The sequence below is a fragment of the Neodiprion lecontei genome, chromosome 7, assembly GCF_021901455.1.
Source record: "Neodiprion lecontei isolate iyNeoLeco1 chromosome 7, iyNeoLeco1.1, whole genome shotgun sequence".
NCBI classification, from domain to species: Eukaryota; Metazoa; Arthropoda; class Insecta; order Hymenoptera; family Diprionidae; genus Neodiprion; species Neodiprion lecontei.
Genome location: NC_060266.1, coordinates 1,284,989 through 1,300,560, shown reverse-complemented (window position 1 = coordinate 1,300,560; position 15,572 = coordinate 1,284,989). Strand labels below are relative to the sequence as shown.

At 41.3% G+C, this 15,572-nt stretch overlaps 4 protein-coding genes across 7 annotated transcripts in view; 2 read left to right on the top strand and 2 right to left on the bottom strand.

Moving 5' to 3' along the window:
• The window catches only part of LOC107218279, a 25,557-nt gene extending 14,350 nt beyond the window's left edge, over nucleotides 1–11,207 (bottom strand). The window contains exons 1-6 of one of the 3 annotated variants that reach the window (XM_046744726.1): nucleotides 11,071–11,185; nucleotides 5,213–5,336; nucleotides 4,745–4,977; nucleotides 4,051–4,184; nucleotides 2,156–3,972; nucleotides 77–1,013 (exon numbers count right to left, since the gene is read on the bottom strand). In XM_046744726.1, coding sequence (XP_046600682.1) covers nucleotides 77–973 — 897 coding nt within the window. In that variant the 5' untranslated portion in view covers nucleotides 974–1,013; nucleotides 2,156–3,972; nucleotides 4,051–4,184; ... (1 more) ...; nucleotides 5,213–5,336; nucleotides 11,071–11,185. Of the gene's footprint in view, nucleotides 1–76; nucleotides 1,014–2,155; nucleotides 3,973–4,050; nucleotides 4,185–4,744; nucleotides 4,978–5,212; nucleotides 5,337–11,070 lie in introns of all 3 variants that reach the window. The other 2 variants (XM_046744727.1, XM_015656107.2) reach the window with 2 other exon arrangements.
• LOC107218290 (CDP-diacylglycerol--glycerol-3-phosphate 3-phosphatidyltransferase, mitochondrial) lies at nucleotides 6,154–8,980 on the top strand. The gene is made up of 8 exons (XM_015656118.2): nucleotides 6,154–6,392; nucleotides 6,612–6,816; nucleotides 6,901–7,023; nucleotides 7,136–7,413; nucleotides 7,497–7,771; nucleotides 7,875–8,111; nucleotides 8,228–8,437; nucleotides 8,527–8,980. Exons 1-8 carry the CDS (start codon nucleotides 6,361–6,363, stop codon nucleotides 8,727–8,729), a joined length of 1,563 nt encoding a protein of 520 aa, XP_015511604.1. The 5' UTR covers nucleotides 6,154–6,360; the 3' UTR covers nucleotides 8,730–8,980.
• On the top strand, nucleotides 9,696–12,204 carry LOC107218289 (1,5-anhydro-D-fructose reductase). Of its 2 annotated transcripts, none has more exons than XM_015656116.2 (7): nucleotides 9,696–9,831; nucleotides 10,524–10,671; nucleotides 10,805–10,969; nucleotides 11,144–11,347; nucleotides 11,419–11,535; nucleotides 11,600–11,994; nucleotides 12,085–12,204. In XM_015656116.2, exons 1-7 carry the CDS (start codon nucleotides 9,803–9,805, stop codon nucleotides 12,131–12,133), a joined length of 1,107 nt encoding a protein of 368 aa, XP_015511602.1. In that variant the 5' UTR covers nucleotides 9,696–9,802; the 3' UTR covers nucleotides 12,134–12,204. The 2 variants fall into 2 exon arrangements, with proteins under 2 accessions (XP_015511602.1, XP_046600702.1); XM_046744746.1 differs by lacking the exon at nucleotides 9,696–9,831 and adding an exon at nucleotides 10,206–10,416.
• LOC107218302 (DNA replication licensing factor Mcm5) lies at nucleotides 10,979–15,572 on the bottom strand. The gene is made up of 9 exons (XM_015656135.2): nucleotides 15,251–15,572; nucleotides 14,541–14,796; nucleotides 14,237–14,409; nucleotides 13,815–14,152; nucleotides 13,398–13,744; nucleotides 12,877–13,310; nucleotides 12,531–12,802; nucleotides 12,209–12,467; nucleotides 10,979–11,336 (listed from the first exon to the last, which is right to left on the bottom strand). The coding sequence occupies exons 1-8, from the start codon at nucleotides 15,403–15,405 to the stop codon at nucleotides 12,238–12,240; spliced, it is 2,205 nt and encodes a 734-aa protein (XP_015511621.1). The 5' UTR covers nucleotides 15,406–15,572; the 3' UTR covers nucleotides 10,979–11,336; nucleotides 12,209–12,237.

Here is a 15,572-nt window from a genome sequence, read left to right as displayed (position 1 = left end):
TTTCTTGACACCTCAAAGTTTTGCGGAATTCCAGCCTTTATGGCAAATTCCACTTTACCTCACACCCATCTCTTACCTGGTCAAATCCGCAGCCCATCTGCTCATTTTGAATTGTGCTTTCTTTTCGCACATCTGTTGGTCCTTCAGTCCCAATATCCCCGCAATATCGAGCGGTGGATTTGTCATTGACAAAATACTCCGAACTTGTATTACTGTCAAAGGGCTCAGGCTCTCTCCCACGGTCACCAATCGTAAGTCCATCTTCCTCCCGGTAAGCTGAGCGTTCCGCGTGCTCATAGGAGTTTATGGAAGAGTCCGGATCTACCCTACCAATATCTTTGAGGTCTTTGACAGTTAGATTAAGCTCTGGAGGTTCGTGCCTGAGCTCCGGTATGCCCTTATTAAGGATAGTGTCATCTTCCTCGTTAGTTTTGGAGAATCCTGCAGACTCAAAATCATCTTCCCAAAAGTTAACTCCAGTGCTACTACTGACAGTGAGCGTGGAAAGTTTCTGCTTTAGTTTATCCGCTGTTTCCGCAATCTTCTGCTGTCGTTCTTCCTCTGAACCCAATGGGGGAAAACGCGTCGGCTCCGGTGGTCGTGACCTAATCATCCCCATGCCGCTAAAGCCAGGAGGATGTGGCGGCATCCCCCGCCTCATGCCTCTGTCTCCTAGCATCCGCTGATTGTTGCCCCTACCTCTGTGGCCGGGACCTGGACAAAACTGTGGCTGCCCTCTATAATGGTGAGATTCATAGATGGGAAACTGCGGCCGTTGAGGCGGTGGCATGCCATTCATCTGTCGCCACGGAGGAAGTGAACGATCGTTCCAGTAATTTCTCATAGGACCATGACCGTCTCTCCTTTGCTGATTGAAGTTTGGCCGCGGATTATGCAGCCCGCCAACGCCGCCAGCCATTCCGCGACGACCGCGCAGTGCCGGTCCCCTTCCTCTAAACCCCCCACCGCTCATTGTGATCGCCGTTCTGCAGCGACTGTCGTGGAATCACATCCTGTGGGATTAATAAATGGTTACGCTACTTGGTTAAAAGTATCAAGGTAGGGAACTATATTATACCAGAAATGGTACAGGGAATGGAACTAAGATTGGCTAACTAAAAAAACTTTACACTATTGAATTATTGAGGTGTCATAAATAACGTTACTAACGAGTAAGAAATAAGCACTGTTCAAATTTATGTTATTAAGGGTAGGGTACACCCATTGATTCTAGTAAGTGATTCAGGTAACTTATAACATCGAATGCAACGCCGACAAGCGCAGAGATATCAACCTTATATTCATACATTTTTGAATTGTTCAATTTAGAAATAATGAGCATATGGCAAAATCCATACCCTTATTTTTTCAAAATATCATTACAAACTAAAATAAAAGGGCTGAGATTTCCGAAAAGACACTTTGAAAGTTGTAACAACAGAGTTTAGTTTAATCTGATATTTTTGAAAAGCAAAGGTATGCATTTAGCGATACCTTCATTATTTCTGAAATTACGAATTCGAAAACATGAAATTATAACGTCAATTTTTCTGTGGTTTTCGGCATTACATTCGGTGTAAAATGTTATTCAAGAAAATAAATCATCAGCCCTGTACGACATTTTCATTGTCTACCTGAATCAACGGGCGTAACCGCCCCTTGTAAAGATTCAACCAGTGCATTGCGATGCTTTTACTTCATTCTCTCCGCCCACTAAAATATGCAGAACTGTCATAGCGAAAACAAATTTTGAAATAACACATAACCTCGCATGTATATCCCAACAGCTTCAGCGTGGGCAAATCAAACAACCAGAAACAATCTAAATACAGAAGAGGAAAAACGAGAGAGAAGATGATAAGAAATGAACGGATGAAAGTAAAGGAAGTGCAAGCATCGATAAAACACGAATGTCAGTTTACGAAAAAAAATGTACATTCTAGACGTTTTTTGAGACGTCGATACCTTTACTAAATGACAGAATAATTTCAATCCTTTTGACTGCCAGCCTCCGTTTCACCACTTATAGGTTAGGGTTAGGTTAGGTTGGGCAAACGTCGTCCGTACGCCCGAGGTGGGCGACGACGAAGGGTCAAGGAAGTCAGGAAAGTCTTGGTTCGTAGTTCGTGGCAGTCGAATTTCTCTTAGCCCTAACCTGAGTGCTTAAGCGTAGGCAGCTCTGCAGACGGTCGTCTTCGTCCAGCGTAATCAGGGCCAATGGGGGTGTGTTTCAATAGTGATAAACTCGCTCGTCCGAGGCCCCGTTGTCCTCGAGGCAAGTCAGCGTCGGCCACAGCTGTCGCAGACGGTGAAGCGATGCCCGTCTCGTTATCCCTGGACTTTTCGCTTTATTTACACGCAGGACCGCAGCTGTGTGAGCCTGTGGATTCGTGTCCGGAGTGCACGAGCAGACACCAACCGCGAAATCAACCACGACGACGACAACGACGAGTAGCGATGGGCAGGCGAGGGTGAAAACAACAGTCAATACGAACTGATGATGCGCGGGTTGCTATCAACAGAAAACTGAAAAACCCTGAGCAACGTGAATAAGTCGTTTCCTCAATTGTAATTCAACAATAGATGAGAACTTGGCCGACGATCGGTTTGTTGTCTCGGCGCTTGCAGGCAGCGTCGCCATGTTGCGCTGCTGCCTGATTATGACACAATAATCCCGATTGCAATTTTTTTTTATCCGTTATATTTATTGGTACAGTTGGGTACGTTTTAGATTTCTTCGTTTCTTTTTCTTCCGGTCAACTGCTCGTTTGTTTGCGCACGTGTATTTCTTGCGAGCTTTTCAGCGTGAGCGAGCTTTCTCGAAACAGTGCGAAGCTGCCCGCCTACGCAAAGTTTCTTCTATAGTTTCCTTCTATTACATCTGACATATGCATAGTATCTTGATAATTAGTTCTCGGATTCTCCTGCGTACGTTGAATCTGATGAATAATCAATTTGTTTTCTTCAGTTCGGTTGAGTATCTCGATTTTCGTTATTTTTTTACATTCTGAATTCATGATGCCAAAATATTCGCTAGTTACGCCCCCGCTTATCAGACTATGATGATAACCTCACGTACAATGACGTCACGTCGCGGATTAGTAACGTCACGACACGTGAATGGCGCGAATTCAAAACTGAAACCTTACTCACAGGCGTTGACTGAACTTAACCGCGCGATACATTGGCTTTTACACAATCTTCAAACCCATATAAATCGGAAAAACCTTACAAAGTACGCTCTGGTACAGTAAATCGAATATGGAATACAACTGAACAACACAAAATGAATAATAACAACGCAGCTTTGAAAAACATTGTCGGATGTCATAAAATTATTTTGTTTTTCTTCAAGTTACAGTATAAGGAATATAAGAGGTAGAGAGAAAGTTGTTATATATCAGGTACAACAAGTTGAATAATTATTAACGTAAAAGTAGTAATATTATCACCTGGGCAAGGCACGCACTTGTGATGGGGTTGTAATTATCCATACTCTTCATAATTTACCACATTATTTTTCGCGTTCTTTTTGTTATTCCCTTGCTATGGTTCGATTGGTTAAAACATGTCGATGTATATTAACGTAGTATGAGGGATGTTACCTCCAGTGAAATTGCATAAAAAAGTAGAAAAAAATCATTAAAATCGTTATATGTCGATATATAAGCATTAGATTCACGTGAAATATTAATGTATGATTCGGGCCTGCAGACAGGTGATATTCATCTCTGCAGGAAATTAATATATGTATCTCTCATACGTGTAATTCTAAAACATACCTGAATAATTACATTACTGTGTAAAACTGAGTATGTAAAATTTTTGGATGGAGTTAATCAGCTTATAAAAAATACGCTGATAAAGAAAACTTTAGTAAAATGGTTAACTTCTTCTTTGGTTTTTCCAATATATTCTGACTATTTATCACTCTGCGAGCTGGTTCCAGGCGTTTCCTGCAGTGCTGGTGGTCTATAAGAACATAAACAATGAGATACCTTTTGCGACTTTTGTCATATTCATTATAATTAACAAAACTATATAACTCACCTATGATAAGTTACGTGATCTGCGCGTATTGAATGAGAGTCGGTAAGCTGGTTGAAAATTATAAATTGGCGATCTGGGTGCTTCATGACATGTTCTAATACAATTTTATTTGCGAACTTTCCGATGACACTCTCCTATGAAATGATACAAAAGATAATATTAATTATACACATCATGCAAACATTACCAAGAGCAAAAAAAGAAAAGTATGGCTGTTATTAAATAAAATGCTCACTCTAACTACGGTCGGGATAGGGAATACATGTAAATTGTACGACTTTTGATCGCTAATATTGCAAAATTTAGTACCGCAAGGACAATTAAAAAAAATTCCTACGTATAAAGGACACTTCAAATTATGTGTATTCAAAAATTGAAAGATATTGTAAGAAAAGTGATTTATCACGGTACTACCTAAATTCAGTGGCCAGAGTGCGTATATTTAGATACGGTACATCTTTGCCAGAATACAGCATTTTATTGAATTATTACGATGTAACGTGGTTTCAGGTGAATAAATAAATAAAAATAAATTGATTTGAACACACGCACTATTCGCTAACGATACATGCATGCCACACCCAGGATAAACGCCGGCTTTATACGTGTGCGCATCGCGCGTGTCTTTTATTATTATATATTTATTCTCAGTTTATTGCGAACTTATTCGTGCGAAAAAATTAATGATATTTACCTCCTTCGCACAATCATTCTTTGTAAAGTTTGCGTACGCATGCTCTTTTCCAGTAAGGTCGAGTTTTAGTTTCTTCTTATCGGACGGCATTGTGAACCAACTAGTTGCTAACGCGCAAAATTATAACTGCGTAAATGCCTTGCCACCCATCTCAAAACCGCGCACGTACTTCGCGTATTCTTCCATCTTTTATTTCCTCATGCGTCACGGTCGATCCATTCCACGTGTACGGCCTTCAAACGACCGGGGATTCCGCGAAACATGTATTTGATAAGATATAGGAACGACAAAACTGACCGCATCGGAAGTAGGTGGCATTCGTTAATGTTTTTTTTTTTTATTTAATTTCTTTAAACTCTAACTAGGTTCTAGTCCAGGACAATAAAATAAAGTTCTATTCAAGAATAACGTAGGTTAGCCGATTTTTTTATAGGTTCATCACAGACGGACGAACATATTTTCACTTACCCCCCAAAAAGTTAGGTCCGGTCCTCGAGCCCTCCACCACGCCGCCCGGCTTCATTCCTCCGACTAACGCCGCTCGACGAACGTTGAGCAATTTTTTTTTACCAGATACAACGCATCCGGAGATCTGAAAAAATTCACGGTGATGCCTTGGGGTGTTAAGAGATAGCTGATATTTTTTTTTTTCCCCTCAATATTAATTACAACAACAATAAACAAAATAACACTTAAACACCGTTATCTCCGGTTCTAATCAAGATATTCATGTTTTTTTTTTTTTTTTAAATGACTTGTAAAATGAAGGGCAAGTACATCCATCATAATATTTACAATAATATGAATATTCTCGGAGATATCTCTATTTGTTTAAAAGCAAAAAATTTCAAGTCGCCCAAAAATTATGATTTTCGAGTATGAAAATTTATTTTTTTTATTTATGGAAAGTACTAGTAACGAACTGACTCCACGATTTTTCGGCAACCCGTGGGCCAATCAAATAAGAAAGGGCAGACGATGTACGGATTTTGGCTTGTCGCGGATTGTTGCTCAACTATATAACACAGCCAAAAAAGCCTTGCACGATAATTTTGAAGACACTTCATATTACCTGTACCATGAGTTTCAAAGCCACACGTTGTTTATTCATCAATTTATAACAAGAAATGTAAATTTTTTTTTTCCACGGCATTTTGCATTTTGCAACTAAACAAATAGAGGAAATTGATCTCACGATAGCTTGTTTTATCGAGAATGATGAGACGAACAACTTTTGTTCTGACAGTTTTCGTGTATGACCCACAACAAAAACGTTATTTAACAAAATGTGGGGTCTCAAAAGTTTAAGCAATCGTTCCGAACAAATCCGGACCTAACTTTTTGGGGGGTAGGTGAAAATATGTTCGTCCGTCTGTGGTGAACCTATGAAAAAATCGGCTAACCTACGTTCTTTCTGAATAGAAGTCAGTCGAATTTATAGCTTATTCGTCTGGACTAATAGTTGGTTTGGTGATCGAGGTGAAGGATTTGAACAGTTGCGTCAGTGGGACGTCTAGTTGCGCGCGACTCTGTTCCGTGGACGGTTGCCGTTCGATTTAAGTTGTTTGGTACTAAATGTGTCTTGACTATTAACGCGCTGGCAACGTTTAGTTCTAATGAAACATTCAATTTTACGAACGTTGAAAAGGTGGGTGAGAAAACAATTTCAGCTCATCACCGTCCCGCTGCTTTACGTATTTCAATTTAAATTTCGCAATTTCATCTTGACCTTGCCCAACCTAACCCTATAATCCGAAATCAGGAAGTCAAACATCGAGTTGCGATTTTTGAATTTGAAAATTTTTAGCAGCATCATGGAATTGATATTCAAAAGTGGTTTTACGTGCTGCATTAAATGACGTTACAGATTTTACAATCTCAAAAATACTCGTGGAAATTTGCTACTTAACCCACGGCCTAATGCCTCGAGTACTTGCATTGCCAGGTACAAAACAGAAATAGCCATGCTTGATGACGAGAAATATGTCGAGGTCGAGGCTACCTCTTGTGAGATGAACAGTCTCACCTGGCTTCATAAGGCTTCTCCAGGATTTCCTACTAATGGTTCGAAGGTAGCAAAGAAATTCAAAAAATAGTACCTTTGCTGTTTAAAGCGATGCCAGCAATGTACAGTTTATGCTCGCTACTTGTTCCAGATCACAGTTGTTCACGAACCAAGTGCGTTCTACAACTTGTTACTCGATAAATGCCACACTGCTCAGAAAAGAATCACTCTAGCTTCTCTGTACCTCGGAACTGGAGAGCTTGAATCAAACTTGGTCAGTATTCAACTATCCAAGTAGATGTCAGAAGAACTTCATAACTTCCCATCATTCGTTAGTTAAGCCTGACCGACTATTAGCTAACTCATCGACTTGATTTCTGAATCAGGTCGTGGCCTTAAGGGATAACTTGGAAAGGAGCAATGGTACAGTGAAGATAAATATTCTGCTGGACTACACGAGGGGCTCGAGAGGGAAGCAAAACTCACGAACGATGCTTCAACCTCTGCTGAAAGGTCAGTGGGGTAAATCGTGCAGCGTAGCTCTTTACCACACTCCAAAGCTGCGTGGTATTTTGAAGGCTCTGATACCAGATCGATTCAACGAACTTGTGGGCCTGCAGCACATGAAACTGTACCTGTTTGATGATACTTTGATAATCAGTGGGTGAGTTGAGGGATTCAAGAGGATAAAGGCGATACGATGGTTGAAAATGACCCTAATTTCGTTTGTTTTGATATTTATTTTAGAGCAAACTTGAGTCACGACTATTTCACCAATCGTCAAGACAGATACATTGTTATAGAAGACTGTAAAGAGTTGTGCGATTTTTATTCCAAACTGGTTGAGAGAGTCAGCGAATTCAGTTTCAAACTGGAATCCAACGGCACAACGACGTTCAAATCGGAAGAAAACATACATCCCTACAAAGGGAAACGGGAAAACTTCACCGATGTTGCCGCGAGGAATATAAAATCCCTGTTTCACGAGGAGATGAAAAAAAGATCAGAGATTACGAAACACGGTAAAAGAAAAAGGATATAACCGTGTACTAGAGGATAAAAATATTATTAGAAGTCTACCAGTTCAAAATAATTACACAGAACCAATTTTTCAAATACTAATAGATGGAATCTCGGAATATGATACATGGATATTTCCTCTAATCGAAATGGGCCAGTTGAACATCAGGCATGACAGCGAAGTGACATTAAGGCTTCTTCAGACGGCGCAGTCAGGCGCTACGCTTAAACTTGCGACTGGTTACTTTAACCTGATCCCTACCTACAGAAAAGCTTTGCTCAATGATTGCAAAGCAACATGTCACCTACTCACCGCTCACCCAACTGCGAATGGATTTTACGGTAAGCCGATGAGGCATTGAAGTATAAATTAATTGAATTGAACAATTTTTCTACTAAAAATAGTTGCACTTTATTTATAAATACCTAAGCGATACCTTCAAACTTGTGATTTTTAGGTGCGAAAGGAATCGCTGGCGGCATTCCGTTGGCTTACACAAAAATTGAAGAATCGTTTTACAAATCCTGCGTGAGGAGCGGACAGAAAGATAGAGTTACGCTTTGGGAATTTGTCCGCTCAGGGTGGACCTATCACGCCAAAGGCCTTTGGTATTCCCTTCCTGGAGAACAAAAGCCCTGTTTGACGCTTATCGGATCACCGAATTTCGGTAAATTCAACCCAAGTGTTTTTTGATTCTCAAATAACACCGAAAAATTGGTTAGTCAGTTAATTTTTTTTTGTATCAAATTTTTATAGGGTACAGATCGGTTAGGAAAGACTTGGAGACTCAAGTAGCGCTTATCACGCGAAACGAGGACCTACAGACGGCACTAGAAGCGGAACACACGCGTCTATTTTCGCGTGCAAAACCCGTTGACGGTAGAACTTTTAAGGCACGTGATCGAGTTGTTCCAACGTGGGTCGTCGCCATGGTTGTTTTATTCCGTTATTTCTTTTAATTAAGTGTAGTCACGTCTTGAAAAGAGTCTAGTTATTTACACGCGTGCACATACTGTGTATGTGACGTGAGGTAATTGTAACGGCACAATTGACCTCGGTATAAAATTAGGGTGTTGTGCTTACAATGTTATAAATATGCATTGTGAGTTGAACTTGCATATTATTTCGCTGTACTCTGTTAGAAATCATCGAAGTATTGTATTGTTGATAGTTTTAATTTATTTTTCAAAATAATCTAATTTTCCTACTAGCAGTGTGTCAATTTATTACACCCCCCCCCATAATTTTATAGTTACCAGAGTATTTGATTTTCATTTTGTGCATTTTCATTACCTACAGCATGGAAACACGATCGTCCAATCACAGATAATTAAATCAACTAAAAAAGATTTCATATGTAATTTGAAATAAATGAAACAATCAACCAAAGAATGCTGATCAAACTAATCGACACGGTTCAGAAATTCACCATCCTTCTGATTAGCTTCTTACAGTCTTGTCGATAGATACTACAAGACTTGTTACATTCTCTGGTACGTATTAAATGTAGTTCTCTATGTAACTCTTAGAATCCCATCATAAATTAATACAATGTACGAATATATTCTTATGACATTGGGTCAACTGTTTATTAAAATGATGTATTAAACCTGCTTACATGGAGAGGTGAGAGAAGATTAGAATCGACGAATCAAACTACATGGATCATTTACAAGAAGCCTCGATACGCGGATACGTATTTCGATCAACTCTTTGGCGAATCAAGCGCTTTTTTCAAATCACTTTCCTTGGTCGGCGATTCGTTTGACATATTTTTAGCAAATTGCAAGGAAGTTACACCTGCACTTGGCTCCCGTTTACTGCCCCAATGTTCGCTCTGCTGCATTCGCCACCATATGTAAAATTCAATAGCCAAAACCGGGCAAGCGATGATTTCGAACCGATGTGCCCTTAGGAAGTGGCTGAAGTTCGACATGGTTGATTTCAAAGAGGATATCCAGTCAAGCCGGAATGACGTGAAACATAACCTCGGGAGTTGGGTCTTGGCGAAGGTTCTTTCGAATAGCTGACGATGATTTACCGCATCTCGAACAGAATGTGGTGTGTACGATCCGAATTTGGTTACTTCTTTTCAAGCGTCTCGCTTTGTTTTCCAATTGAAATTGCTATTGTCGAATCCGTTAAAACGAAAAATCAAATTCACGCGTTGAAGAAAACTTTACGTAATTCGCAGTTTTTCCCTCTCGCTGATATATCATTGAGCTTTTTTAACACTACCCATGGCAGTAGCACCTAATGCTCTGTACTATGATTGGCTAAGCGTGTTTCCTGAACCAGTCACGGCGCAGAGCAAGACTGGCAGTGCAATTTGTTTCACCCGCCATCTGTCGTCGACGTGACGAACCGTTAAACGTCAGGGACTGGCGCGGCGCCAGTATTTCAAAACTTAGTCAAACGCAAACATCAAACTTTTACGATGGTTAAAAATAGCGCTTAACGGAACGCAGAATCCGCGATAGAACAAGCAGATTGATCAACGTAGTTTGAATGTTATTTAAACAATACTTAGTAACCGGTATAAATCGCAATCGTTGCCTGGTAAATCGCGCAGGCAACAAAACGGTGATTAACCGATCCTACTGTCCATCGTCATTTAAATCGGAGCTGAAACGCTTATTGATTTAGGTACAAATTAAATTGCATACCCTCCTATGTTGAACAGACATACATATAATTTTTTGCACAAGCCCAGCGTGGCTAAAAATAATCGAGTTATGCAACACGTTTTTCAGGAGGAATACTTCCGGACTTGGAATCGGGTTATCCGCTGTCCTATCACTGCATTATTCGAAGGGAATACCGGCGGCTGTAACAGCGATGCAAAATATACGATTGTCATCGAACTTCGAGATTCCGACAGTCGGACTTGGGACATGGCAGGTGATTGTGTTACGTCTTCTCGGTAAATTGTAACACAAAAAATTTTGCGACACGTGGTCTAAAAACATTAAAGATCGTCAATTGATCATTTCATAAAATTTGATAACAGTCCCGAAAAATATTTATATTTCAGTCAGGGCCCGAGGAAATTGAAAAGGCCGTCGAAGCCGCGCTGGAAAACGGGTACAGGCATATCGACACGGCTTTCAATTACAATAATGAAGAGGCCATTGGACGAAGCTTGAAAAAATGGTTTGACAAGGGCGGTCAACGTCGCGATCTCTTCATTACGTCAAAAGTGTGAATCTCTTGAGTATCTTGTTTCGTTTATTGAATACTCGGATTAATTTTTTTTATGAAGTACAAGATATCATTCAGTATAGAAAAGAAAATACATACGGAGTACGGGACATTCATGGACGTCTGCGGCTACGCCACTTCGATATTTCCATAGTTTGAAATTATTTTGCAGCTCCCCCATTACGGAAACAGACCAGGCGACGTTGAGAAGTTCATCAAATTGTCATTGGAAAAGCTACAACTTGATTACTTAGACATGTACTTGATCCACATGCCATTTGCATTTGTTAAGGACCCCAATGGATACGCTCCGACGATTGATCCAGACGGTTTTTACAAGCTGGATCTAAACACGGACCCCGTCTCTGTATGGAAGGTAACAGAAATGATTGATGTAAGAAAAAATCAAGCCGTGAATTCTCAAAATAACTTTCATCGTTTGCACAGGAAATGGAAAAACAGGTTAAAAATGGTAGAGCAAAATCGATCGGATTGAGCAATTTCAATGATAAACAATTAACGGAAATTTGGGATAATGCTGACATAAAACCAAGTAACTTACAGGTAAAACAGAAATAAAATATATTATAATTTCAAAGAACAAAATCCGTTATAATTTCAATCGCAGATCGAGCTCCACGCCTATCAGCAACAAAAGCGATTGCGCGAGCTGTGCAAAGGGTACAACATCGCGGTGACCGCTTACAGTCCGCTGGCCTCACCCGGAGCGAAAACTCATTTTCAAACAAAGTACAATTACAACGCGGAGAAGTTTCCCGATCTTCTGGGTCATCCGGTCGTTAAAGAAATTGCCGCGGCTCACAGCAAGACGACGGCTCAAGTTTTGCTGCGCCACCTTGTGCAGGCGGGCGTCGTTGTTATACCGAAAAGTGCCAGTCCCCAGCGGATCAAGGAAAACATCGATCTATTCGATTTCGAACTAACACAAACCGAGATGAACTCGCTAGACGTGCTGGATCGCGGTGTGGACGGGAGAATTTTTCACTTTCTGTTCTTCAAGGGGTGAGTAGAAAAAAGTGAAACTTTTTTCAATTCGAAGATTCTTCTTGATTTCCGTCATCAACTTGTCCCCTTGTTACCTGCTTTTTTCAGGGTCGAAAAACATCCGCATTACCCGTTTAAGGACGAGTTGGACCATTAACAAATAGTCAGTTCAGAATCTTGCCGTAATAAAAATGAACTGTAAAATAAAACGAACATTAAAAAAATTTACCACCTGTGTGCATCTCTCTAATGGCGTGTAGTTTAAGAAAGCCTGTAGAGCATTTTTCGCTGCATGCGATGCTGTAGTTCGCCGCGTCTTATCATCGTGTGAATAACTTTGTAGATTGCGCGTTCGGGATATTTTTGTTTGGTGAAATCAGCAACGATATTCTGCTCAGACACTTGAGATCCGATAGCGAAACGCCGTTTCAGTTGTTTCTCAATCTGCGTCAACATCTCGTGCTCCTCGTCCGTTGTAAAGCCTTCCGCTCCTAAACAAGCGCGAATTTAAGTAGAAACATGTTAAATACAATTAAATTTTTTTTGCAACTTACCATCCAAAGATCCGCTCATGGCAGCATCCAGCGTCGACACTTGAAAGAGCCTGAGGGCCTCGTTGACGTGATTTTCGGTGGCAAACGACTGTAGCCTCATTTTAGCAAGAGATTCTGTTATTCTGATGATGGCTTCGAGCTGACGAACGGTTATTGGTATGGACGGTCGCTTTTCGGTGTCTTTTTCGTGCTCCCTAGTACCGCTGCGCATCATAACATAACGATTCTTCAACTTCTCGCCAGCTTCCTTGCTTATTCTTGGGCCGCATTTCCTATGAATCAATTAGTAGTTAAAAAACGATTACGAAAATTTAACTCTGCTCGAAAAAGTATGTGAAGCACTCACGTTCGGCAGTAATGAATGTATTTCTTGATTAGGTTCAATGATAATTCGCCGTCAGCTTGTTGCTCGGTGATCTGACCGGCGTTGGTGTGTATTTTCATCACGTGCTTAGCCAGTGTGATATCCTTGGCCTGATCGTGTTCATCTTTGACAATAAAGATCATGTCGAATCTGGACAATATGGTAGGCATGAAGTCGATGTTCTCCTCGCCCTTGGTGTCGTCCCATCTGCCAAATATCGAATTGGCTGCGGCAAGAACCGAGCATCGCGAATTCAGGGTCGTCGTTATCCCAGCTTTCGCTATCGATATTGTTTGCTGTTCCATCGCCTCGTGAATCGCGACTCTGTCATCCTCCTTCATCTTATCGAACTCGTCTATACAGACGACTCCACCATCGGCCAACACCATCGCTCCACCTTCCATGACGAAATTTCTCTAAGGAATATCGATCAACAGCTGTAATTAGGGTACAAAAAAAAAAGGCGGAAGAAAGGGGGGGGGGTACTGTTGAAAGCTATTCACCGTCGATGGATCGCGCGTAACGGACGCGGTGAGACCTGCGGCCGAACTACCCTTTCCTGAAGTGTAAACGGCGACGGGAGCAACGCGTTCAACGAATTTTAGGAGCTGGGATTTGGCCGTTCCAGGATCGCCGAGCATGAGAATGTTGATGTCGCCCCTGCGGCACAAGCCGTCGGGCATTTTCTTTCTCGAGCCGCCGAAGAGCAGACAGCCGATGGCCTTCTTCATGTCCTCAGCGCCGAAAATGCTCGGCGCAATGCTTCTAGATATCCTATCATAGATTTCAGGATCGGCAGCCAGACGGCGAAACACGTCCTCCTCGGCCGCGGTAAACGGCGCTTGCGTACCTGATGAGGTGACGAAAGATATCAGATGATAGCTCAGAATTGAATAAGGTAAAATTAAACGACCGCTCACCACTTCCAGTGTTGTCACCGTCCACGGAAATCCCCACGACTCTGATATACGGCGCTCGAACGCCTACTGCTGCCTTGTTCCTTGTTTCGCGTCGTCCTCCAGTCTTATCGATTTTCTTTATCGAATAAATGCCGAGTATGAGGACTCTGTTTCCTGGCACAACTCTTTCGCACAAATAGCGGTCGCAATAGAGCTGCAAGTGCCTGGGCACTTCACCCTGGGGAATATTGTCCGGTAATTCTTGCAGCTTTAGCACCTGGAAGTCGACGCATCGGCACTTGTCTGGTATTATGAAGTACGGATCCAACGGGCACTTTAGGGCTGTTCCTGTCTGCTGACTGGTATGAAAATAAATGATTAGAATTGCTTTTTACTCGAGTTAGGTAGATTATCTTCATCGCGATCAAGGAAATAATACCAACGTGTTACATTTCCGTGGCATTTGGTAACCCTCAAAGCCTGGTTGAATGGCTATGTCAGGCACGACGTTTCTGCAGGTTCGACATTGTATCGCGATTCTTGTCGCCTTTGCCCTGATTCCTGACGCAGATATTACGATTCCAGGTACTTTAACGAGCTTGGAGACAACATCGTGCTGTAAATAACAGATGTTTGTATTAGTGGCAGAAAAAACACAGCAGCACAATCGTCTTTGCTGGAATTCAACGTTGAAATTGAGAAGACCACCGTTTTGCACGAGATTGAAATAAATCTACATGCGCGTACCTTCATCCCCCTGAAAGGAGTAGCGTTTGCATCGGATGAAAGGAGAACCTGAATGTCCTCGACCTTTTCTTCATCCTGAGGTCTAGGTGCGGTGAGTTCGTCAGCAACATCAGTGGCAGCCTCCTCGAAAACTGGTAAATAATCAAGGGGCTGTTTATATATTTTCTCTGCGAGGGATTCATCGAATGCAGCCAAGTCCTCGAGATTCACTTCGACCCAATACCGACCCAAATTATAGTTCCGTTTCAAGGCGTCCCTGCAAACGACGTCGAAATTAACTAACGATAACAAAAACTATTGGCAAATCTTCGATCGAGCAAATGTATCATCTTCATTCAAGACTAGCTTTAAAACCCTCGCTCGCTAAAGCTCGCTCGGGGTCGGATACGTCTGAATAGACGTAAGAACCTACGACTGTGCAATGAATTCTATACATCGCAAACCATCTCAGTCGGTATGCCCTTAAATTGAGACGAAAATCATTAAAAAAAATTCAACAATGATAAAACTTGGTCAAAATCACCAGGTCAAGGACCTGGACAGCCAGAACTACGGAGTGCTTGTCAACCGAATATCCAAATTTTGATTCCGAATTTTAATTTAATATACTATGTATGATGTATGATGATGTATGATATGATATGATATGATGATATGATATTATAACATGATATGACGTATGATGTATGATTTTAGCTGAGAAAGCTTACCGATATTTGTAGTTGAAATTGCCCTCGTGAAATTGCCGGATAAACTCCTTGAACTTCTGTTTGCACTGTTTTAATTTTAGCTGCTTTCCATCGTCCGGTTCTTCGGTCGAAAAATGTTCCACAAAGAATGTATCTGGCCGATCAAACCCCTCCATCGTTATTATTGCTCGCTAACTACAAGTCTTTTATACAGACGCCTATTTTTATTGTAACGCGAAACATGCACAAACAACAGGTCAGGTTAGGTTAACTTTGACGAGGCCCCGTTTTTTCGCGGGAAAACAAAAACCAATCGCGAGTCGTCGGCCATGTCGGCTTTTTT

Coding starts and splice junctions, on each gene's coding strand:
- LOC107218290 (XM_015656118.2), top strand. CDS start 6,361: ATGAAACATTCAATTTTACGAACGTTGAAAAG. Junction 7,024..7,135: donor GAGAGCTTGAATCAAACTTG/GTCAGTATTCAA, acceptor TTTCTGAATCAG/GTCGTGGCCTTAAGGGATAA. Junction 8,112..8,227: donor AACTGCGAATGGATTTTACG/GTAAGCCGATGA, acceptor TGTGATTTTTAG/GTGCGAAAGGAATCGCTGGC.
- LOC107218289 (XM_015656116.2), top strand. CDS start 9,803: ATGATTTACCGCATCTCGAACAGAATGTG. Junction 9,832..10,523: donor CGCATCTCGAACAGAATGTG/GTGTGTACGATC, acceptor CACGTTTTTCAG/GAGGAATACTTCCGGACTTG. Junction 11,348..11,418: donor ACCCCGTCTCTGTATGGAAG/GTAACAGAAATG, acceptor TCGTTTGCACAG/GAAATGGAAAAACAGGTTAA.
- LOC107218302 (XM_015656135.2), bottom strand. CDS start 15,405: ATGGAGGGGTTTGATCGGCCAGATACATTCTTTGTGGAACATTTTTCG. Junction 13,745..13,814: donor CGGTGACAACACTGGAAGTG/GTGAGCGGTCGT, acceptor TCACCTCATCAG/GTACGCAAGCGCCGTTTACC. Junction 12,803..12,876: donor TACATTCATTACTGCCGAAC/GTGAGTGCTTCA, acceptor ATTGATTCATAG/GAAATGCGGCCCAAGAATAA.